This window comes from Crocodylus siamensis, chromosome 15 (assembly GCF_052110815.1).
Source record: "Crocodylus siamensis isolate JL-2025a chromosome 15, ASM5211081v1, whole genome shotgun sequence".
Taxonomy (NCBI): domain Eukaryota; kingdom Metazoa; phylum Chordata; order Crocodylia; family Crocodylidae; genus Crocodylus; species Crocodylus siamensis.
The window spans coordinates 12473533-12499040 of NC_143409.1; the positions used below are offsets into that span (position 1 = coordinate 12473533).

Here is a 25508-nt window from a genome sequence, read left to right on the forward strand (position 1 = left end):
AAAACACACGATGCATCACAGATCTTTAATGATACAATGACTTCACCGACGCTGTGAAATGCAGCAGAAAGGAAAGCAATGAGGATGTAATGATACTGCCCGACTACATGATGCAAAGTGGTAGCACGTTTGTATAGCTTATACAGTGCTGATATTAATTTTTGAGGCCCAGGTAACTTGCATTCATTCATTGGCATCCTTTTCATTTCGCTTGCAGCTTGAGCTTGCCTTTTGTCTAGCCTTTATAGCAGTGTTGTTGGGCAACCTCTGGGCATTGACCTCCACCGTGATTAACTAATTCATTTTTGCATGTCCCTTTGTATATAATACACAATAGCATTTCAGGAAGGCTCCTTGAACACGTTACCGTTGCAACCCTTCCTGTCTCTTTGGGGAAGCAGAAAAGTAAGCGTAAAAATGATTACCAACTGAATAAACTTGATTCCTCTCAAAAAGTGTTGACTGAAGGAGAATCAAAATATCAGGTCCATTTACTACTTCTAATTCTGGGTTTAGGATTTTCAGATAAAAGGTGCCTCTGTAGTTTTAAAGTGTTAATTTCCAGCTTTCTGCAACAATATTGTAAATGATTTGACCTGGGGCAGTTAATCCCACAAAAGACTTGTAACCGCAGTACCTAGAGATAAGTTCCACTTAGGGGGAAAAAAAAAGATTTTGTAATTAAATGAAACAAAGTATAAGCGAGCTTTAACTCTCCGTGCTAAGCTCTGAAGTCCGTTATATTTGCACAAGAGACAGCGAAAGGGCTTTCATAGTAAAGGGTCCCCTTCTTCAGAGAATGTTTTTCAAGGTCTTAAAAGGATAAGAAGTTAAGAGTGTGCCAGCACGTTTATTAAACTTGCGCTGCATGTGTTAATGTAACCAGGAACAAACTGTGCCTTTTTCTGCACAGAACAAAGCTAGAGGCTTTTTAAAAAATAATTTTTAAATAGATGTTGTTTGTTTTACAGTGCTTCTCCCCTGCTAGCTGCCTTTCTCTACCCCATTTTTCAACATTAACCTTGTCATTAGTATCAAGTTCTCTCATCCTTTGTGGAATGTAGAGGGCATATTGAATGCTACCTTGGAAAAGTAATAGCTGAGGGGGGAGGATAGGCGTGATGCATGGAAGGCCAAGCTTGTGCACAGGACTGAAATGGTTCCCGTTTGGATTTTAGAAGGAAAATTTTGAACAGCTTTTTTGTTTTCCAGGTGAATGGGTAACAATATTCTTCTGTTTCCATAACAGAGACAGACTTTTTATAGTGAATGGAACACAGTGTTGCTTACTTTGGTATAAATCTAGGTATTGCTGGACATCTAGTTGAGGCTTGTTATCCAGAGAAAGCAAACCAATACCATTCTCCTCTCTAATTTCAGTACTGGAGTTTCTTACCCGGTTGATTATGAAGGTTGTGAGCATTCACTAACGTTGGAGCCCTCATGTAATTTTAAATAATATTTCTTAGTTCCAGGACAAGTACAACACATGTCATCTATAGATCTCTGAGCACTTTACAAAGGGCGGGCAAAGTTATACTGCTAAGCTGAAATCTGATACCTGCACTTATTGGCACGTAAAATGCAACTTAGAAGGTGCTGAGCAGCCATAAAAAGGGGGGGTTTAGAATGAAATGCTTTCTCGCTTAAAACATAATGCTTTTGTAATAAAGAAAAAACATTACTGTTTGGCAGGTTTTCTACATAGTGGGGGTGGTGGGGGGAAGGTTGGGGGAATCTCTTCCAATACAAACCTTCTGGTCATGACCACATCCCCTCCCCACTCTCGCATCCTGGCTGTCAGCGTCTGACAAATGCCTAAATAACTCCATCCCTCATGGAGGCTTGTGGATGACCCCTGTAGATACTGACCCCTCGCTGACACTGCTTTTAGAAGGGGTTCCAGCTGGGAGTTCAATCACACAACACAACCCAACTGCAATGACTTCTGCAAACTTTCCTGCACTGTTTTCACTTGTGTTGTGTGTCAAGGAGCAGGATCCTTTTCTGCATAATGGTCTCCTTGTGCTACATGCTGAAAAGAGCAGTTCTTTGTGCTTGGGAGAAGAGAGCAGTAGTGCAGTTTGGACAGTTGTTCCTCATTTATTTGTTATATTTGGAGAATGGGTCAGGATCAGACTTGGGGGAAGGACGGAGGCTCTTTGTTTCATTTTTTTTTTTCTCCCTTAATCGGTGATACTGATGCTAAACTCCTTTCTCTAAGGTCCTGATGCAGTGGGAGCAAATGTCATTGCCATTTTGCTTGTTTAATGTCAGGTGGGGGTTGTGGGAAAACAGGTACATTTTTTTTTTTTTTTTTTTTTTGCTAGCTGCCGGAGATCCTTAATAGTTGAGCTCTTGTGTAACACAGCATGTAATTTGAGATGAAGTCGCAGATTTTTGTTGCATCATTGGACCTCCTCTTTCATTATTGGTTTAGGAACATTATACAGGTCTCCTAATTCATATAATTACGTTAAATGCTACACAATCCCAATGACATGTTGTTTTGAGCAGTAAAACAATTTAATCCTAAGGTTGCCTGGTTGGTGTTCAGCAAATCTGGGCAGGGCTGCACCATATATTAAAAGCAGATCTTCCTGAGGTTTAGGATGGTGGGATAGGGAAGCCTATAGTTGCCTTTTTTCCCCTTGATGAATTTTTAGGAATTAAGTCTTTGCACTAGCGATTCGGATGGTAGCCGGGGAGTTGGAGACCAGGGTTCTAGTTTCAGTTCTGACCAAGCTAGGACAGGTCTGCTGTGTGACTAAGGTCACTTCACTTTTCTGTCCCTGTGTTCCCCTCTCACCATCTGCTTACCCTCTAAAGCAGGGGTGGCCAAAATACAGCCTGCTGGCTAAAATTTGGCCTGCCAGGCAACTTCTTTCAGCCCACAGGCACCCACCAACTAATTGCACCCCACCCAGCTCACGTGCTTCACTTGCACCTTTGTGGGCACAAGGGCCTGGCCTAGCCAGCAAGCATCTTCTGGGCAGGGCTACAGCTGCCACTGTGGCAGCTGCTGGAGGACCTTCTCGGCTTCCCCAGTGTCCTGCTGGCTCTGGGCAGCAGGTAGGGAAGTGGCTGGGGTGGGAAGGGAGCTGTAGCTGGGTGGGAGCATGGGGCTGGGGCTGGCGGTAGCGCGGAGCCTGCACCCAGGATTGGGTGGGCAGAGTGTGGGTGTGAGGGAGGTTGGGGGGGGTGGGGACACCCCTGTCCCCCATGGCACACAGGCCCTGCCACTGGTGGCAGCAGCAGAAGGCGGTAAGCACTTGGGGTGCTCATGTCCCATGCAGGTGCTGCTGCCTGGTGGCACACAGCTCCAGTCAGTGCTGCACATGGTGGTGAGGAGCGCAGCCAGGCCAGCCCACCTCTTGCATGGGGTTCGTGTATCACCAGGGGTAGTCCCACGCAATGGAGCTGGCTGCCTTCTTGGCTCCCTGTCAAGCAAGTCCCTGGACTCTGGCAGGAAGCAGGGGGCGAGGCTGCCCTCTACTTCCGGGAGTCTTGGGACTTGTACAACAGGGAGCAATGAAGGCAGCCGGCTGCATCGCATGGGGCTACCCCTGGTGGCACGTGAGTGCCAGGAGCTGCATGTGCACCACGGGGAGTCCCGTGCAATAGAGGCGGGCTGGCCTGGCTGCACTTCTCGCCACCATGTGCAGTGCTGGGCGGAGCTGGGCAGCAGTGCCTGTGCAGGGCACGATCACACCAAGTGCTTGCTGCTGCTGCCAATGGTGGGGGCTGTGCACCATGGGGGGGGAGTTTGTGCAGGGGTCCCCACACCCCCCATTGTCCTTCGCACCCTACCAATGCTGCACACCCACATTCTTCCCCATAACTCACCCATAACCATGCCCCACCCCCCAACACAATATACAAGAGTAAGACTTTATTTTTGAGTTATGCAGTCCCATCTACATGCACACACACGCACACGCGCACATCATGACAAAAATATTTTGCAATAAAATTAAAATATGTTATAGTAGGTGTTTGATGTGTAGTGTATGATTTGGGTCTTTTTCTGGTTCCAAGATGGCAACCATCCCCATCCCCTCCCAAAAGGTGTACTTCTGGGGGGCAAGGGGAAGGGCTTCTAGTGGCAGGTGTTAGGGGTGGGACTTTTGGTCCCAAGATGGTGACCAGGAGGCGGGGCACCTGTTAAGGGGTGGAGCTACCTTTGCAGCCTTTGACAGCTCACCAAAACTCATTAAGCAGCCTTCCAGCCAAAACAATAGCCCGCCCCTTCTGTAAAGAATGAAACAAAGGGGCTGTTAGTACAGGGATGTACAATGTTGCAATTTGTGGAGAAGCCTTTGGGCACTGCCATAACAAATAAATAGCACATGTTTGGGGAGAGGAGAGCCTGGCCTTTGGGGTTAAGAATGCTACAGCCATGTAAAATATAAGCCCTGAGCCAGAATTTAGGCTTGTATTTCAGCTGACCTATTTTACTAAATATTTGGTTTGCTTCAGAAAGTTGCTCAGTGCTCGTTCACTGCATGAGCTCTGATGATTTAAAACCTGTGCTTCCCCTAATTTCTGGCCCAACAGACCCTGATGTATCCTTCTCAAACTTGTCAAAAAAGGAAGGACTGCTGTCATTCATGGACCACCAGTGCTTCATGGATGCAGTGCTCAGGGACATCCTGCCATATTCAAGGAGTGAGCCCTGCAGTCGAGGCCAGTGGCTGTTTCAGTTTGACCCTTCATGGTCTTTAGCCCCATCGCTGGTTGGATGTTCGGTCCTCCAAGTTGGATATAGCTACCGGTCAGTAGAGCGTCAGGATCCTATTGTTACCAGATTTAATGTTAGACTTTAGATAGTGGCACTGAATTCCTAAATGCTTGAACAAGAATAGTTTGTTCTCTGAAGAGAGCATTTTATTGAGCACAATTCTCAAATTCAAGCATATGACAAAGAACAACAGAAAACTTCATCTAATCTAAGACAGCCCAGTAAGACACAGTGACAACGCACACGACTTAGTTTAATTTAAAATGCAATATAATAAACCAAAGAAGCCAACAGAGAAAGCCTTTGCATGAGTCTTGCATAGTCCCCAAGGGCAAAGTCTTATAGCCAGGGATTTGAAAGGTCCTTCTGGGGAGTCCTTAGGTGGTCATAGGTGTTGGAGTGGAGATGCCACAGTGCTCATCTCTGCCTGGGCTTTTATAGCCGAATCTGCACCTCTTTCTCTCCCTTGGGTGCCTTGACTGAAGTCGCATATAGGACACCTCTCGTACATTCATTGTATTCCAGTCTCTCACCTCTTACAGGTTCTGCTTTGAAATGTATATGTAGTCTTCTGCTTTCTTTGGTTGTACCAGCCCAAGCAGTCTGGGGCCTTCTCCTGCTCCCTTAGCTCTGTCTCTGGTATACACATGTCATGATCGTGCCAGGCCTTTGCCAGCACTGTGGAAGAATGCTTGGAACAGAATCTGGGAGAATGAGGCCTGGGTTGCTAGGTAAGTTGTGTGTGATCTAAATGGAGCCTTTTCAGTGTCCGTGGCTTCTTTTTAAGGAATAATGAATTGCCGTCATTCTGCTGAAGGGCACTTCTATTAAAGAATAGCACGCTGCAACCTTAACTTGTGTTGCTGAGCTCCTCGTGCTCAGGGACACCTGCATAAAAGCTCAAATTCATCCAAAGAATGCAAAGTATTTATGTTCTTGGAGGGCTTCATGCTTGTGGTCTTTCAAAAATAGTTTTTAAAAAATGTATTTGTGCTTGGTTTCAGAGGGTGAAAGAGGGAACCTACTCTGGGCGGGGGGAACAGTGTTTTCATGTGAAAAATAGTCCCTGGGGCAGGTCAGTGACAGCATCTAAGCGATGACCATGTTCCTGTAGTCCTCAGCTTGCTGCTATTTGCACTTCCTCCATCCTTCCTGGCCTGTGGATGGGGATTTATTTTGGGCTCTGGCCCATGTTAACAGAGGGGACAACCTGTTTAGATTATATTCTGGATGTCATTTTTAGCGGAGACATCATTCTTTTTGTCTTGTACTAACAGACAGGGGGGCCCATCCCCTGGAAGAGAAACACTAACAAACACAGAGGATCTGTGGCAGCGTTCAAACTGTTTTGTCTTGTAGGAATGGTTGTAGGCTGGAGTCGTTATTGTAGCTTGACACAGCTTGGAGCTATTTGCCAACCAGTAAAAAGACAATATGGTTCTTTAGGTGGAGATGGAGGCTGGGTCTTGGTGTGAAGATTATAGTGTTCACACACCTTTGTTATCCATGGTGGACTCTTTTTTTTTTTTTTTTTTTTTTTTTTAAATTTAAAATCCATAACAAGTTTGTAGAATCCAGGCTTTTAGTATCCTCTCAAAGCGTTGCTGAAGCAATGAATGGTCCAAAGCAGATTCAATTCTACAAGCGGTTTGGGTTTTTTGGGTTTTTTTTTTTTTGCGGGGGGGGGTGTTGCCTCCTGCCCCTTGTTTTTAAACCAACAAATCTGAATAATGGTAATTTAGCAGCAAGGTTTGGCAAGGCTAGGTCTTTGGGCCCAATCTTGTTCTCTGTGGCTGAATGCCCTAGATGGGCTCAAATCCCCATGCAGTGTTCGAGTGGTGCTGGATAAATGCACAGGAAGACACGATTCCTGCGCCTGGGGAGCTCTCGTATGCTAAGGTTGTCAATAGGTGATCCATTTGTCCTGACAGAAAGCCCTTTGCCTGGGATAGTGTACACATGAAAGTCTTCTGGCCTGTTTTAAGTCCCTCAAGTCCGTGGGATAAAATATGTCACTACTTCTTCCTGGGATGTGGCTGTATGCGTCTGTAAGGTGATCGGGATTTTTTTCCGGAGGAGTCAGCCAGGCTCTGTGCTCCTCTCTGGCAGAGGAGAAGGGAAGGGCCATGTGTCTAAATGACTGCGCTGTTCCTGGCTTTGATCTGGATCAAGCCCTGGGACAATCAGGTCTGTGTCAAACGAGATGTCTATTTACAACCTAAATGGACAAGAAGTAGAGACGGTAGTAGAGCCAGCCTGTAAAGCAAATGCCAGAGGCACGCACCTCTGTTTGTTCCAGGTTCTGTGATGCTGACTCAAGGTGGCTGCCTTTCACGTGACTCGGTGGTTTCAGTGTCAGATCAGTCTCCAGATCTTAGGCACATTCTCAGCTCTGTGCTCTTAGGGGATGTGAATGTTTGTGGGTTACTGTTGCTTTGTTGCCTTGCCTTGCCTTGTCTCTGTGATCAGGGGTGCCTGAATCATCATCACGCAAGAGAACCTGGACTGGTGTCCTCCCTCCCACTGTTTTGTTTCATTCCCACCTCCTCCATGGGAGTCTGGATAGAAAGCAGAGATGCCTGGCTTTCTCCTTGACTATAGGCTTAGGCAGGTAAACCTCTGCCAGTGCTATGCGAAGTTTAGAGTTTCAGAGGTAATGGGGAGAGCCTCTGCACAGCATTCCTATCCTGTCTAGTTGAGCAGCTCCGATGCCCCCTTCCCTGTGCAAGGCCTACACAAGTATTTTTGGCTTTGGGTTCGGGAAGTGGACTGTAGGCGTACATTAGGAATAATTGAACTGAGAATGAATTTAACCGAGTCCTTGCTTAACCAGTGTTTTGGGGTCCAGCGTATGCCTTGACATTACCACTTACGCACTGTGGGGTGAGCGATCAGGACACTTTTAAAAAATCACTAGTTTTCTTTTGCTTGGTGTGGAACTAGAAATAATACAACAAAGCCAAAAACCCTACTAGTCATACGAATGTAAGAGAAAACTTCCTGTTTTCACTGTAAAGCATGTGAATCGTATCTGCTCTTGGTTACACAGGCAGCAATTTAGAATAACACCTTTATGTCCAGTAGAGTTGCTCCAGATTTATACCAGTTCAAATGGAAACAGAATTCAGTTAAAGATTTTTTTTATCTCGCTGCATGTTTGCACACTACTTTTGTCACTGTTGCACATCAGTGCTAAATTCTGAGCATTACCTGATGTTGCTTTCCAGTCCCAGGTGGGTCTTTACTTCAAGTGTGCTCAAATAAGAGGGAGTTCAGCTGCATGAACGTGGCTGTCCATCCTCTGATTCCTCATGAGGAGGACATGGTAATGGAGAATGTCCTAAAGTCCTTCCCTAATCTAGACCATTTGAAAGCATGGTCTAGATTATAGGCCAAACTTTCAGAAGATTTCCACGAGATGTCTTGGAGAACCAATAGGAACTCAAGAGTATACTCCTTAACCGGGAAAACATGTAGATGTGTGTCAGGGCATGTAAATTTATCTAGCCATTCAGGCCATGCTTTCACTGGCATGATATGGTACAAACTTCTGGGTGGGGTTTACTGGGCATGTCTACACATTCAGTTAATGCACGTGAATTTTCTGAGCAGAAAATTCAGGCTCATTAAAGTGCTATCTGGCTTATGTCTACATGTGCACCCCCATTGAGAGCAAATTGAGGCTGACTGGAGCAGCCCAGTTCAGGTCTGTTCCTGCCCTGCTCTGCCCCCCTGCAGCTGCCAGGAGGAGCTCGAGGCTTCCCTGGGTGCTAGCTCTGGGCTGGCAGGGGACACGGGGCTTAGCCCTGAGCACTGGAGAGTTGGGCGGGGAAGCTGTTCCAGCTCTGCAGGCAGCTCTGTCCCAGCTTGGGGGAGATCAGGCTGCCCCCGAGTTGGGAGGATGCCGGGAAGGGAGGGGGAGAAGCTGCCTCAGTTGGGTGGGCAGCTCCTCCCCAGCCATGTGGAGCTCAGGACCCATCCCAATCTCCACGTGGCTGGGAGGCAGCTGTCTGGCAGCTGGGACAGCTTTCCTTGCCAGGTAGAGATTGGGACAGGTCCTGATCTCCACATTGCTGGGAGGCAGCTGCCTGCCAAGCTGGGACAGCTCTCCCTGTCCCCCGTTGCCTAAGCTGATGGAGCAGTTTGCTCCCTGTTAGTGTCTACACGTACGGAACAGCACATCAGTCAGTACACCGTTTTTCTAGTAACTCTGTTTACAGGTACTAGAAAACTGTGCATTAGACTAATGTATTACAATTAATAATTGTGCACTATACACAATGATGTTTACTGTGCATTAGATAAGTCTAATGTGCAGTAAAGCATCTCATGTAGATGCACCCACTGTGTGGGTGAAAGTTGTTATAAACTTTATTCCAAAGGTTAGATTGCGTGTCAGAGCTGTTACGGTTGACCTAATTAGGGTAGTTTGGCCAGCAGGTGGTCCCAGCTATAGCAAAAAGCCCCAAAGAATCAGTGATTCATCTTATAGGTCATTAACACCCATTTTTATGCACTGTGTGAGTTGTTGAAAGCTGAATTACAGGAATTCCAGACACAGTCTGAGACAACTCATTGTACATGTCAAAACCACTGAAGTTTTCAAAACAAAGCTGGTAAGGTTTCTCAAAATATGCTTAAGAAAAATATGCTTCTCCAAATGCTTAAGATAAGGACACAACTTGTTCTTTATAGCTTTATTAATGCCTGCTTTTAACTGGAGTGTTTCTGGAGGGTGTTCTGTTTCCTAGACCCATCTTGGGGAAGAAACCAAAAAATGGAAACCTGCATATGTTAAGGTTTGCTAGACATTTCCTTGTCATATCGTGATTCTTCCCCTAACCTTTATTCAGGCTGGTTGGTGGATATTTACAACCTTCTGTCCCAGAATTGATGACAATCACCTTTTTAAACCTTGGATAAGTTGTTTCCTGGAGAATGTACCATCCTCTGTTGCACATTTCTGATTATAGCAGTAGAGATGGGCCCATCGAATGCTTGCTCCATCACGTCTAAGTCCCTGAGAGAAGCTGATCTGCTGTACGGTACGAATTTCTGACTCGGTACACGAAGGGGTTTTAAGGCACCAATCTGCCAGAGTGCAAACCTACTTTTGGCATTGGCATTATATCTTTACAAGTGTGCAAGTTTGCATCCCATCCCACTAAGCCTGACCCCTAAGTGATTTTCATTAATGCACCTCTGGCATAGACATGAAGTACCCTGACCTTCTCAGCCTGAATATCTGCTTTTATGCCTGAACAATATATTGGGCAGTATTCTGGCAGATGGGGCAAAGATGGAGCCAAAATAGGGTGTGCGCTGATTAGAGTCTGTTCTTCTTTTTATAGATATCTTTGCTCCTTTGTTCACCTGTTGCATCCTGCCACTTGCACAGCCTGCAGACTGCCTTGGAATAGGGACCATTTTCTGTCACTTGCCCATTGGTTCAGATTGGGAATCCTCAATGTTCTTCTTGTAGCAATATTTCGTTGAGGGCCATATGAAAGGTGTCACTTACCACTCTGGGAGACTCCCTTAACTAAGATGCCAGTTGAAGTGGTTAAAGATAAAGCTTCTTTATTTTGGCCCAAGTTGTTTGCTAAATCAATAAGTTAGTCTCATAGTAGACAACTTCTGCAACCTTCCTCATTCTTCTGGCTTCTGCATCACTGTAGATGTGGCAGTGCTGAGAGCACAGCTTAAAGCAGCACTACAGAAATATCTCAGATAGGAACCGGTATTTGATCAGTAACTGTTTAAATTACTTAGCTGGTTGCTGTAAAAGTTGATATGCTCCATTTAATTTAATATCACAACTGTCTTTTTATATAACTTGGCCTTTTAGCTTGGTTTCTGCATCTTTTTCATTGCAAAAGGCTTCTGTGGGCATTTGTCTATTTTGTGTACTTTATAGGTCAAGTTAATCTCTGATACCACTAAACTGACTTTGACTAGGCAGTATCAAAGGATGACCTGAGCTTGTTGGCTTTTCATATCTTTTTTTTGTATGCCTTCTGGAAACTGGGTGTCAATTCTTTTCTCTGACTAAAATTGAAAATTAATTTCATATTCTCACCTTACTACATGGTAGAGATTAATTTCACGTCTCCCATTCTGCAAGCAGCTCAGTTGAGTTTGGTTGTCATCTTCCTTTTCTTGCCAAGAAAAGGCTTTATTCTTAGAAACTGAGAGCATCCCTCCAACACATACATATAGAACCAACCCCCCCCCCCCAAAATATATAGGACACATGTGTTGGTTGGTTGTTTCTGTGAAGGACACGTTTTACAAACAATGCTTATGTGACCTACACAGAACTGAATTTTCACGTGACTTACAAGTATTTTATTGCTGTACCCTGTACCTCAAATTTCCCATCTATAAAATGCAGGTATTACCATCTTCCTTTCTACAGTACTTCTCAGCAGTAGATCTTAGTGCCAAGCATTAATTTATCTCCTTTTGGTGTCGTTCTTTGAGTTGCATTGCTGCTGTCCTCTTCCTTACCTCATTCTCTAGCGCACCCAACTTTTCCCTCAACTTTGTTTTTCCTTCACTAGCCAGTTTCTTCTTCTGCCCTGTCCTGCAGGTCACATTTTTTCATGAGTGCCACTTCTTGTCCAGCAGTCTGCTCTCTGCCTCCTCCAGTTTTGCAGATGCCTGCAAATCTTGTGTGGTCTGTGCAGCCTTCTTTCTCCTCTCCTCCATCTCTTCAAATCCCCTTTTGAATTCCTCCTTCTATGTGAGTGGAGCATGTTGTGTCGGCTGTGCTTTATCTTCAAGGACTTGGCTCTCTTTCCAAATAGAACCTATTGCACAGGCCTGCTGCTTCAGGAGTCTCCCAAGTCCCTCAGACAAGTAAAGAATCAAAACTCAATCAGGCTTTGGGCTGGCAAGTGGGTGTGTGTGTGTAAAAGAAATTGGGAAACCATAAATCCAGCAGCTATTTAATAGGTATAAAGGGAAGCTACTTTAGAGATTAGTTCATATGAGAATTATTTTGGAATAAAATGGGGTGAGAATTGAAGGTGGGTTAACTATCCCAGAAGAACTCCACATAGGGGATTTAAAAAAATAATTGGAATAAGAAATGCTCACACCAAAAGCTGTTCCATAGAAATGTGGTGGTGTTTTTTTAATTGGCTATAATGGAATTGCTCCATTTGTAGATGCCCTTTAGATCAGAGGCAGGCAGTTATTTCCAGCAGAGCAGAAGTCTGCTTACTGAGTTTTGGCAAGTTGTCGAGGGTTGTATGGGGTTTGCATGGGGTAACCCCACCCCTTGACAGTGCCCCACCCCTTGGTTGCCATCTTGGGACCAGAAGTCCCACCCCCTAACCTTTGCCACCGGAAGTCCCTCCCCTTACCCCTAGAAATACTCCTTTCAGCAAGGGGTTTTGCCATCTCAGAACCAGAAAAACACCAAACTATATTCTAAAAATGAAGCATCTACAACATGCGTTTTTTAATCGGATGAGTTGATTTTGTCCTCTACATGTAAACTACACAAATGCAGAGGGGATTGCACAGTAGCTTAAAATGAAGTCTGACTCTTGTACATTGAGGGAGCTGTGGGTATATGGGGGGTAGATAGGTGTGGCAGGTGTGGGTGTGGGGTGAGGGAGCACTTGGGTGTGCGTGTGGTTATGTGGGGTGTGGGTGACTATGGAGTTTGTTGGGGAGGTAGCTGGGTGTGTGAGGGGGTGTGAAGATGGGGGCAGTGCAAGGTGGGTGTATGTGTATGGTGGGGTGTGCTTTTGGGACTCACCCTATGAACACACATACACGCTGTGCTTCTCTCACTGCATGCACAGCCACCCCACTCTTCCGCTTCTGGCCCTGAGGTACCAGTGTGGCCCCATGCGGCCTGGGGCCATGTGATGCTGAAGCAGGTGTGTAGGGAAGCAGTGAAAGCCAGGGTGTGGGGCTGGCCTGGCTTTGCTCCTGAGTCCTGCTGGCTTTCCCTGGGTCCTACTGCCCCTGGCTCCTGTCATCTTTTGTAAATATTATCTTGGATAATATTTATCAAAGCTAGGAGCAGATAAATATTTTTCTATACTTTTTAAGTGTCCCTCAGGCCGGATAGAATGACCTGATGGGCTGGATCTGGCCCACAGGCCGTATTTTGCCGGCTCCTGCTTTAGATAGAGAATGCTTTATCTGACTGGGCAGGTGTAGGGTGGTAATGTGTGGGTGGCTGGCTCCTTTAAAAGAAACTTTAGGCATCTGTGTCTAGTTAGTTATCTAAGACCATTTTGTTTTTGTTTCCTTCTGTAATAATGTGTTCTAAAACTGCTTGAGAAGAAAAGGGGGAAATTGATAGTCTGCATTGCTGCCCTTTGATTTGCTAAGCTGGCTGATCCACTCCGTTCCCTGCGACATTCCAGGTCTCTTGGCAGTTCAGAATGTTACCCACTATTTAGTTAACCAGTACTAGACGCACCGGTGTTGTGTGTTGCTCTGTTGAGATGGAGGCCTTTGAAATGAGTGAAATCTCTCTACAGGTAAATTGTACAAAGAAACTTCACCCTTGCTGACTTCATATCGCGTCTCTAATACGGGTCTTGGTTTACATAATGAGTCATAGTCAGTCCTGGCTTGAATAAGCAAGCCAGTGCATTTCAATTAATGGTTATACTTTAAAAGATAGTACTGGAGATATGGAACAGTGCAGTGACGTTTGTGTTCCAGTGACTATTGGATCGGTTTTGCCCAGTTTACAAATTACAGATGTCTTCTATAATAGTGGCTTTCAATCTGTGGTCTGCAGACCCCTGAGGGGATCACAGACTCCGTGCAAGGATGAAAAGATGACTATGATCAATCAAATGTATTTGAATATTCACACTTAAAGTTCAAAGGGATTTGCACCTCCATTCAACACTTTTTAGGGGTCCGCAAATGAAAAAAAGGTTGAAACCCACTTTTCTGTACCTAAGCTGCGGGCTGACAGGATAATTCTCCCTGCCTTCCACCAATTCACCAGTCATTAAAAATATTCTTTGATGAGCTTGCAAGTTAGTACTATGTTTTTATAGAAGTAATGGGATCGAGGGCTCCTTTGAGAAATCTGATTTCTTTGTGCGGCTCTAATTGGAATAAGAACTAAGGCATCTTCTCATTAGTAAAATGAAGACAGCAGGTGTCTGAATACACAAGGACAGTGAAATGAAGCTGGCTTATGCACAGTAGGAACTTGCTATCCTGCTCAAAAGGCCTTCTTCCTACCTCTCAGCAAAGACTTGGGAGCAGAAGCTATAATGTAGCCTCTTGTCAGCTTGCAAAATGTTGAACTGTGCAGTGTCACAATTTGGTATGCTGCACTTGTGCATATAAATGGACAAAACTGTCTTTTGTGATGCATGACTTGTGTGCATTATAGGTTAGGTGGATCAGTGGCTAATGGGGTTTCTTGCCATTACTGGTTTCTCCCCTTGTCATTGCTGTGATTGTAACTGCACTCCTAACTTCAGATACCCTCCAGAATATTGGTTCAGTCCACAGTGAATACGTGTTTATCTCTGTGTTGTTAGAGACCACTGAAGCTTGTCTCCTGTATAGCAAAAGAGAGTATATGTATGTTGGGCTTGGGTTTTGCTTGTACCAGCTAAAATGTGCATGGGAACAATTTTGGTTGTGGTAATCTGGGACACCCTGGTGACTTTGATTTAACTAATAAGATGCTATACATTAATTATCTGAATCACTAACTGACTTTTCTCTCTGCTTACCTCTCTGAATTAATCTTTAGGACTAGGGACAGAAGTTGCATATAAACTGGTTTTAAGAGATTGGAAACTGCTTTCTATCTGTAACAGAACAGAAGCTTAGTACACACAAACTGCTTTCAAAATGGCCCAAACCAGTTTAAGATAAACCTGGTTGGATGTGGTATCAGACTTAACTGATTCCAGTCAAACTGGTTTATGGAATTTCTATCCCAGATCTGTTTCTGGTTCAAGTCAACTCACAGTCCTCTAGCATCTCAGGATGCTTTACAGCCCTGGGCTGTACTGTCTGCTTCAGTGGAGCAGGGACTGCCTCACCCCTTTGCTCCTTTCTTGCCTGCGTCCATCAGCCCATAGGGATGGAGGGGGGTGGGGGCAGAGGAACAGACCCCTCTAGCCAGAATCTCCACGAGAGGGAAAGCCCCTGTGGTGGTGGCTCTTGGATCCTTGCAACCTCCCCCATCCTCTGTCCCCCTTCCCAGCTGCCGATTTTTTTTTTTTTGCTTCAGCCACTGCCACAGGAGGGAGGGTGAAGAAGTGCTTTGGGCTGGATGCCTGCCCATCCAGCCCAGCATGGGGGCACCGTGGAGCCTTTGCCTTGGGGGGGGCTACCCCCCACCCCAGCCGGGGCAGCCCCAGGGAACTGAGGGGAATTCTTCCCCTCCTGGACCCCAGGGCTGCTTGCCTGAGCTGCTGTAAGTCTCGGGGATAGCTCGGAGCAGCCTTAGGAAGCAGAGGGAAGTTTTTCTGCTGCTCCTCAGCCAGTTGTGTCTGAGCTGCTGTGAGTTCGAGGCAGTGCTGTTTGCAGGGGAGTGGAAGAATTTCCCTCCTGTTCCCTGGGGCTGCTCCAAGCTATCTCTGAGACTTGCAGCAGCTCAGGCAAGCAGCCCTGGTGTTCGGGAGGGGAAGAATTCCCCTTGGGCTGCCCCGGGCTGAGAGACCCTGGGCTGGGGTGGGGGAAAGCCCCCAAGACGGGGGCTCAGCTGTGCCGCCATGCTGGGAGGGCAACATCTCCCTTCCTCCTGGGGCAGCGCCTGAAGCAGTCAGGAGCTGGGAAGGGGGAGAGGGGGAGCTCCCCTTTAGCTCCCCAGGGCTGGGGAAGACTTCCAAGGGGGAGGCTTCTCCAAGGTGGGCTAGCACCCAGACAGGGGGCTCCTCAACCCGCTGTGGGGGGACAGCAGGATTTTGGGGGCATGTGCTGGGCCATGGCCTGTGCTGGAAGTCCTTCTGTGGCACCCCACACCTAATGGCCTGGGTCAGTGCAGGCCCCCCCTGCCTTTCCCAGTTGAAAATTGAATGTCAGTGCAGTTGGTTTTCAGTTTAATCTACACAGCTTAGAGGAAGCTGCCTAGATTGAATCGCTTCTGCCTCGGGCTTCGTGACAGTCCCTACTTAGCCTATGTGAAGACTCTGACTTCCTTGTTTTTTTCAATGATCCTCTGCCTGTGCATTTGAATGGACCAGAGTAAGTGCTGTGGGTGGGAAGTGTGTGTGGGTGGGGAGGGGAATTGTGCCCCAGAGCAGTAGACTTGAGGGAAGAACAGATGGGCATCAGCTTCAGTTCCAGCTTGAGGTTTTGGTGAAGGCTTCCTTGGAGAAAGTTTGAATTCCCTTAGTCCTGGCCACTGGGGTTCTTTAAGCATCTCCAAGCTCCCTGGCTGCAAGGGCTTGCATACAGTCTGCACTCGTCCTCCTGCTGGATTTCCTCCTCGAATAAATGTAGCCTGTAATTGTAAGCATTTCACTTGGAACAAAGCATCTTTCACATGGATATAATTAAGTCTCTTTATTAAAGTGGGCGGGGGCAGAGAGGTTGTCTTCCCCATCTGCATGCCTGTTGGAGCAGTAGAGGAAAAAGGAGCCGTTTGGTTGGTCCCCTCTTTGGCATGTTCCTCTCAAAACTTGAAGCTTTGCATGTTAATGGCAACGCCCATCCTCTCGCTGACCAATTGCTAGCCAGGTATTCGAATTAGCCTGTTCCACTTCAGCTGTCCCTGGGGTGCAGGACGTGTAGGAAGGGACCTCTGCCAATACCCCCATAATGATTACGCATTTCTCTCTTTCAGGACTCGTGTACTGCTTTCTGCTCTGATACTCTGTGCTTGATTCGGAGATTTTGGGAGGAGCCGCTGGAGCGTGCGCACTGCTACATGCAGTCACAGTAAGGTTAAACATTGTTGATCTGCAATGAGTAGATAATAGCTGAGGTTGCCTGTTTTTTAAAGCTGTTTCCTGGACTTATCTGTTGATAAGTAGTCAAGGTGCTGATATCAACTCATGCTTTATAAACTGGCTGAATGCAGGCTATGGTATAACTTTTTTACTCTGTCAGCTGTATGTGTCATAATAACAAAACAAGGTCAGGGCTGTTGCATTGAAAGGGAATAATGACAGGCATAGGTGTAGGGGATTCATAAAGGTACCCAAACAGAATAAAATAACAGCTTGATGGAGCACGGCATATTGTGTGTTCAGTATCTGTTTCGTAAGTAAGCTCAGCTCTAGAGTTGCGAGGTCTAAAATTTCCCACTGTATCAAACAAGGAAAGGCGTTTCACTCTCCACAGGTGGGGTTGTTCTCAAACATGCTTAAGCATTGATACCTGGGATTTCCCTGACACAGCTATTTTATACCAGTCATTGCAAGGTTGTTATCCTGAACCAAGGCTCACGTTTTTCTCCAACTCGTATGTCTCCCAGAGCAAAGCGCACTGCTCCTGTAACACATTCATCACTTTCTAGTTTGGTACCACCACCAGGCCCACTCCCGCCCTGTAAGAAGCTCTTATCATTGGAGCCAGCTTGTGACTCTCCTGTGTGTCAGTCCCCTTAGTCTAGGTAATGACTGACGGGTCTTACCTCTGTAGTTCACCTATGCACACTCCTCAATGCAAACCCCATCTAGTGCCCTTTGTGAGCAGTCTGGTAGTCTAGACCCTGGAGTCAGTGCTCCAGCCTTCCTGTATCCCCCAGTTTTAGACGCATTTCCCCCACAGTACGTACAGATGGCAGGGGGAACTTTGAATAAGTCCCTAAGTCTTCTGTGTAGTGCAGCACATTGCTTTTGTGTTCAGAAACCTGTCTTTTGAAGGTATCAACCTTGAAGTCACTGCCGTGCAGTGAATTTTCACTAAGGATTTTCAAGCGTCAGAAGTCCTAAAGCCCGCTTTTACTCTTTGTAGAAAACTTGAACCTCCTGTGAGTAGGAGGGATGCCCACCAAATGTACCTATCCTCTCTAGGGTCAAACTTAGTTCTTTCCTGGAGTTTGACTTCACTGTTAAGTCCTCTAATGCCTTGACAGCTAAGCTTACGTTTTCTCACCCAGATGTGCTCTTTCTGCTGGAAATGTTTGTGCAAGGCTCTTTTTAATCAGGGAGGGTCAACCCACCTCCTTATGTACCTTGGAGGAGCTAAATCCTCATTCTTGTCATAGTGCATCAGTGGAGTTGGCTCAGTGGCTTTATGCCGTCTCTCCTGCTGACAGTTTCAGTTGACAAAAGGGTCCTGCATCAGTATGTCAGGGTGATGGATCATGCCATCCTCCCACACCCTATGACGAGCTACAGCTTAAAGCTGTGCTAATTGTTTTCCTGAAAGAAAGAAAAGAGCAATTGTATAACTTGCAGTCCTAGTTAGTAAGAGGGAGCAACAAACCTTCCAACATACTGTCCTCTCAGTTGCACTGATTATTTTGGACTGGATTTCTATGTATTTTTACTCACTCTTTGGGGAAGTCAGTGCAGTTGAAGGGGGGACTGGATTCCTTCAATAAAGCAGATGCTTTATTGTCAGTATTTTGGAAGGATTTCTGACTTAATGGAATCCACCCATTCTCTCAGTATACTTTTGAATATGCAAAACCTGCTAGCCTTGAGCAAAAAGCTGTGAGTGCTGTCTTTGGAAACGAGACCTTTTCAGCGCTTCTCCAGCTCTGCAGAAAGAGAGAGAACCGCAGTGCCCGCCCCCCCCCCCCCCCAACACTGAGAACTTATCACACCCTCTCTTCCTGCGTCTAACCTGTTTTACCCTGTGCAGTGCCTCAGATTTTCCATGGTCCTACCCAAGAAAACTAGTGCTTTGAAAACTGTGTGTATAACAATTTTTGGTCCAAATTATTTGGCATAGCTGAACCTTAGCAGCAGCTGGATGGATTAATCATAAGCTGCTGTTAGTCTGGGGAGACAAGCATTTATTATTGTAATTATTTTAATTTAATTTTCCCTTTTGGACAGTGGAGGCACAAGAACAGTATGCATATTTTAGCTCTTGATAGTCTTTTGAGTAAGAAATAAATCCTTAGGCTTGGCATCTAATTTAAAAAGACAGAATTCCTTTGAAGGCATGCATGGCTGAAAACCTGGCTTTGTAGTTCACCCTGAACCCCTGATACCCCACCCAGTATGGCCATGTGCATACAAGAGGCTTATGTCTTCTGTCCCATAAGAGAATCAATATAGAAACGACAGAGACTGGAGTCCCTAAATTCCCGTTGCACTGTATTCGCAAGAAAAAAACTATTGGGTCTGTTTTAGCTGCCAGTATAGTCTGCTCCCAGACAGGCTTTAGAAGATTATTATTGTTTCTGGCGTGCAGCAAGCCTGGGGTTTTTACTGTGTTCATTGTTCTGAAGCAAATGGGAGTCTCTTCCTAAGAGAGTGACTCAGCAAGGGGGTATAATGCAAATTCCTGATGCTGTCTGTTGCCATCTTCCTGCGCTCTATAGTGCCTGCGTGCAGGCTGCAGGGAAACCTCTCACCTGATGGCTTTCTCCCAGGAAACAGCAGTCCCAACACTTAAGATTGTCTGGGTGTGCCTCCTCCATGCAGAGTGTAGAGGCAGCTGAACTTGCATTCTCCATGCCCTTTTTCTTTTTTTGACTTCCTTTTTCCCCCTCCCCAAACTGTACTTCCAAGGCAGAAAGTGTTTTAATTTCATTTGTGATTTAGTAGCCGATTCACAAAGTTTACATTTCTATATGGAAACCTTAAAAATAGCCATCCAGGGCTACAGCAAGGACCACCCGTACACTGAAAATGAATTCTGCATTAGACTGCACTGGCAGGAGTTCCCTGTGTGGCCAGCTCAGCACACTGTTGGCTTCTCAGCTCTGTACGGTTTCTGCTGTGATCTCAGTGTTTAAAGTTGTTTTGTTGGGCGGGGGGAGAACCTCCTTGTCTTAGATCTGTGAACAGGTTTTGAGGGGGAGGGGAAGGGCTGTGGCTTCAACTCCAACCCTGAGCTTGGGGTCAGCCTTGCCCCATCCTCCCAGCCTCTAATCCATGCTTCTGCCTCCCCCTGCCCCTGCTGCTGACCTTCTCATCACAGCTCCAGCTCTTGCTGGGGCCCTGCTGCAGCGCAGAGCACGTGCTGGATCCAGGCCCCTGCCAAGGCAGGCAGTGGCAGCTGTCCCCAGCTTCAGTGTTGGGGCCAGAGCTGCTATCACCGCAGCTGCTGCCACGTGGATGAGTGGGGGCCGAACCCAGCATGTGCTTTGTGCTGCAGACTGGATTGGGCCTGAGTCGGAGCTGGAGCTGTGACAGGGAGGTAAGTACCAGAGAAGAGGGAGGCGGTGGTGGGGGTCATGGCAGGGGGCAGGCCGAAGAGAGGGGCAAATGGTTGGGGGTGCAGGTGTCAGGGGCTGCAGGTACTGCAGGGAGGGCAGGTGCCTGGAGCAGGTGGAAGGCAGGGCAAGTGGTAGGATGGCCAAGCAGGGGGGCAGGTGCCAGGTGGGCAAGAGGTGGGAGGGATGGGTAGTGAGGTGCAGGGGTCAGCCCACTTGACTCCCCTGCTTGCCCTGTTACACTGGTGGTTGGGACTAAATTAAGACAAGTCTCCAAAATTAGGTTCTATACACGGAGAATTGTAGCATATAGATGCATTTTCCCTGTCTATAATTTGAAGTAGTCTTGGATTCAGGTAAATATGGTACATTCTCTAGGTTGGATTTGTTAAACTTGATCTTAACTGAAGTTTAACTGGAACATACCTGTGTTACTGGAGCAGCATTGGAGCTCTGGCTGGTGCTCTAGTACATCTGTCAGCATTTTTTCTAGGCTGTAAATGTGTAATCTGGGAGGGGGGTTGACCAGCCTGCCCTGAACAAACTATCCAAGTAGAGTGGTTATTTTCTGTGGCTGCTTATATAGATGAGATGGAAAGCATTTTTTAAAAGACTGCATGGCCTCCATTTTCTCTGCCTGTGTCTCAACAGCAAAATGTGGGCTTTCTTATCAGGAATTTCCCATTTTGATGGAATTGCATCCCACAGAGGATTTCTGAAAGGGTGGGGATGTATCAGATGTTTTTTTTAGAGGGCGGGTCATTTCTCTTTCTCTGTTTTTATACTTTGTCTGTCTTTAACTGCATGTCTGGCGTCTCTGTTGGCACCATGCATATACTGCATGTACAGTTAAAACAAGGAACAGTGAGCAAATTCTTTCCTATGCCCTGACGCACAAAACAATGCTGTTTGTAGGGGCGAATGGAATCCCTTATGTTTTCTGACCTCTTTGTATTTCTTGGTCTTTTGGCGAGGAACAGTTTCCTTCTCCATTGGCATTTGAGTGGAGCTCCACGTTGAGGATTTTAAGGTTGCCACAAATGAGGCTTGCTCTCTCTTCTGCGAAGGAAGTGCCGTAGAGTTGATAGATTTCTATGTCCTATTAAAACTGCTAGAGTGGTTGTCATTCAGGCCCCAGAAGGTGCTGCCTTCTCTCCCCAGGTTGAGCAGGAATTACTGGAGCACCTTAGGGGGGCACAAAGGAACTTTTGGAACTCCCTAAGGGATGTGGGTTGTTCTTTGAAGGGACTTGGTACTTGTGGCCTTCTGGGTCTGGTTCTGCAGCATCCTATTGACCTGCAACAAACACACACTGCTTTGTGCTGAAGAATCCCTGCCGTGTGTTTGTCTTTGAGCCTATTTCCCTGGTTTGCTAGGGTCTGATGGATCACCAGAGTTATGGTTTCGTTTACCCTTTGGAGTGAGTGAAAGGGAACAATAAAGGTGGAGCATCTCTTGCTTTTGGACAGCTGACATTTTTGTGTAGAAGTGGTTGAATGGAGCTAACACAAGCAGTCTGAGGGAGGGACCCCAGGCCAGACACCTTCCCTAAATACCACTGTCCACATATGTGGAACAAGTCCTAGGAGAGGTAAGCCTTAGAGACCAGAAGCTTTTCCAGTGTAACAAAATCAAGGGGAAGGTGCACAGTCTATGGCAGTGGTTCTCAACTTTTTTAAGACTTGAGGCACCCTCTGGAAAATGCCAACTCTTAGTTTTCACTTGCTTTTTGACTGCAGGAAAAAAAAGAGCAGTTCTTCTGTTACAGAGAACTGAGGAAGACCACAACTGGTTAGAATGCTTTTAACACTTTGGATTCCTTTCTGAAACCTCTGGGTTTATCTTGTGAATGACGTTTATACTCCAAAGAGCGCTAGCATTGCGCAGCATCCTGAGGCACCCTTGAAAGCATCTAAAGGTATCCCTTGGCTTCCTAGTTGAGACTCACTGGTCTATGGGATGTGGAGTCTGAAAAGAGAAAGATGATGTGCATAGAAGCTAGGGTTTATGGAGGTGGTGTGGTTGATATAAGGTCTTGGAGAGAATATGGAGATGGCATGACATTTTCAACTCTACTAGCCAAAGCCAGGTATGCAGAATGGGTGCACGGGCTTGCTGGAATATACATTTGCAACATGCATGGTAACTGGATCACATGTGTGAAAATGATAGGCACTATCAAATGACATGTCTGTGGGGCACCAATGTAGTGCTTCCATGTGAGGTGCAGCGTGCACTCCAGATTTGTTCTTCACTCTCAGCTTGAAGCCCAGGGCGGAGGGAGGAAGTTGGGAGCGGGTCCCTGTTTATTTTGGAACCTTATCTTTTCATTCACTCCTGGTAGCCATAAATCAGAGCAAGTGCCAGTACTGCTGAATGCCTATACTTAAAATACCACCTCATTCCAAGTCTGTGCAGTATCAAGACTGAGCTGGAGTCTGGGCCACCTGGGATGGCCTGAGTTTTTAGACTCAATAGTTAAAGAAACATTCCCAGTGCCACTGTCTGTCAGATGGTGCATGGACTGCTGTGTGAATGGCTGCTTTCCGGCTGAAAGGATCGTTATCCTGTTATCTGTATGGCTTTTGCATTAGACAATGCAAGACCCTCCCCCCCACCTTTTTTTTTTTTATATGAAATAACGAGTATGTCCTAGAGCCTGGACAGTCCAAACACAATTGGCTACAGTTTTTTCCAAAAAAGGCTTGCGAATTTGTAAAGCCTCAGTTCTTGGATGACACTTTATGAAGGACCTAGACTTTTGACAGCAATTGTGACCTTTCCTATGAAAACCAGGACCCTTTGAGAGATCACCCCAAAGCAGTGGTGGCTCTTACAAATTCAGGACAATTATCGTTGTGGACTCTAGATCTTTAGCAGAGGTCTTCAGATGACTAGACTGGCTGCTAATGGATTTGCAGCTAGGGGATAGCTGCCTTGCACAGAGATGAGGCAGAAACAGCTGCTTCACAACTTGCTTGATTAAATTTGGATGCCTGAGTAGAGGCACATACTTTCATGAGCACAGGGAGTGCATTTGTTGCACTCCCGTTCATTTAAGCCAAATGTTAGTTTCTAACTTTTCTGTAGGCCTGATGAGAAAAATCAGACTGAAATGTTTCTTTTGTCAGTTAGGGCAGGATAGCTCTTCCTCGGTTGTTTGATGTATTCTGCAAATAGATACTTCATAGCCTGTCAAATCTGTAGTGTCTGTGTTGAGTACAGTCGCATTAGTTAAAGCATCTGTCTTTGAAAACATTTATCACTTGTCACAGTGGGTATTTAAAAGCAGAAATAGGTAAGTGAGGGACAAGATAATGCCTTACAGCTGGTGAATCCATCAGTAGAACATCATAATGTAGCACAGGACATAGGCTGTGGTGTCCTGGATTTTATGGACACCCTGCCCTATTACAGACCATGCACATTTTTTAAAAAGCCAGTCTTTGTGTTACACAAATAGATCTGGATTCAGGAAAGAGGCTTATGACAAGATGAGATCAGTTGGTATAATTAGAGCCAGCTGATAATCCTTTTTTACTCTCTAGTTTCGTTTACAGTACTTCTGTTTACTCAAAGTTGGGCACATGGGCTTTGGAACGGTGAGTGCTGGCGTTTGGATTCTGGCTCTTGAGACTCCTTTTTCCAGAGAGGGGAGGGTGTGGGGAGAGAAGCCACCAGCTCGGTGCATTTGCAGACGGGGACTGCTGCTTCCCTCTCCTAGGTGTGGGGAGCGTTGGCTTTATTAACAGTAGCCGCTGTTTGATCTGCCTCCAGCATTTCGGTTGGAAAGTGAGTAATCGCTTAATGATTTTAACAATTTTGCAACTGGAATGTTGCAGAAGGAAGAATGGAAAAGCATGTGTGGTGGGGGCGCTCTTTTTTCAGGCTGGAAGCTCGAGTGCGACTTGCTGTTTTCTTTCAATTGTTCTTTTTTGTTTCTGTTGCATGCACAGGTTGTTCTGGTGTTTTGTTTTTTTTTTTCTCCTGAGCAGCACAAGAATATGGTTGGTACAAGCTAGATTTTCTTCACTATGTCTTTAGAAGCTGGGAAACTCCTCACAACCTCTGGACTGCGTGTAGCTGTTTTGGTCACCTGCCAGCCTAGGATGCTCCTGGGATGGAGCTGCTAATTGCTGCTCCTCCCACAGAGGAAAATGTACCCATTAGGAAGCTGGCAGCCAACAGCACAGGCAGGAGTGGGCATGTGCCTCATGACCCAGCTTAAAGAGATAATTTGGTTTCACTGGCCAGATAGATGCATAAGTTGAGGTTCCCTGGTCTCTCCAATGTAGTGGTGTCAGCATTTCCGGCCTTGTTGTGGTGCTGAGGAATCTAGCAGCAGCGCTATCTTCTGCTAGGATTTCCCCATACATACTACAGCCCAAAAATGGTGCTGAGGAATAGGCTGACAATCACAAGTGACTTTGTCTTAGCTGTGCCAATCCAAAGTTTTACAGACTTAAGTGGTGAAGGATGGTTCAGCAGCATACCTTTTAGCCTGGGACTCGGAAGGAAGGTCTGTCTGAGCCTAGTAGCCCTTTGGGTTAGCATGGTTAAGGCATACTGATATCTTAGCCAGGAGCAGACAAGGGAGGGATGTGGTCAGCATCACATCCAGCTGTCATGGTCTCCCCAGCCTGAATAACCAGGCACCACCCTCTTTGGTGGCCTTTACACAAGCCTAGTGCAGTACTTTAACTCACATGTTCAGAGCCAAGATGCAGCACCGTAATAACTCTGCCACCAGGCCCTGTGGGACTTGGGACACCTGAGTTCAGTTGTCTGCTCCAGCACTGACTACCTATATGAATTTGGGACAGTTACTCGCTAGTTTTGTCTCATTTCCCCACCTGAAAATAATATAATGTCGTTGCCATACATCACATTAAGAAGAATCCTAGCGAGATTTGTGCAGTATTCCCACCCCAGCGGCAGGTTGCTTAGATGGCACCCCAGGATTAACTGTCAGCTATTGTCAGAAGGTCAGTGAAGGGGGGACAAAGGCCTTTCCATGCGTTAATGAAGGTGTAATATGGCATGTAAGGTAGCAGGAAAGACGAAGGTCTGTTTAACACACAATGGGCACATCTACATGGTCATTGGTGTGCCTTTGCTACTGCGCATTGAGTTTAGTACAGATTTCCCTCCCTTTATGCTGTACATGCATTCCTGGAAAATGGCGGATAACTCAAATTTGCATAAAGGGAACCCATTTTACAACGTAGCAAATAAGGGTGCCTCCCAAGCACTGTGCTGACCCCCAGGCCTATTTCTACCACTTTTACAAGACAATTTTGGTACTCACTGACAATAAACACAAGCACAGGGCACTGCCATAATGGGGATGGCACCTACAGAAACACGTGTTGCAGACAACGCGTGAGGAGCACAGATGCACACAGAAGACTATATTTTGGTGCGCGTCACTCCTGCGACGCACCCCCCGAGCAGCTGACTGCCGGCTTCCATCAC

General features: G+C 46.3%; 1 protein-coding gene across 7 annotated transcripts in view; it reads left to right on the forward strand.

Annotated features, from left to right (window-relative positions):
• Window positions 1–25508, forward strand: part of AKAP13 (A-kinase anchoring protein 13) — a 324780-nt gene that overhangs the window by 61145 nt on the left and 238127 nt on the right. For 6 of the 7 annotated variants that reach the window (XM_090029887.1, XM_090029891.1, XM_090029893.1 and 3 more), the window contains exon 3: window positions 16539–16633. In XM_090029887.1, coding sequence (XP_089886013.1) covers window position 16633 — 1 coding nt within the window. In that variant the 5' untranslated portion in view covers window positions 16539–16632. Of the gene's footprint in view, window positions 1–16538; window positions 16639–25508 lie in introns of all 7 variants that reach the window. The other variant, XM_090029889.1, reaches the window with a different exon arrangement.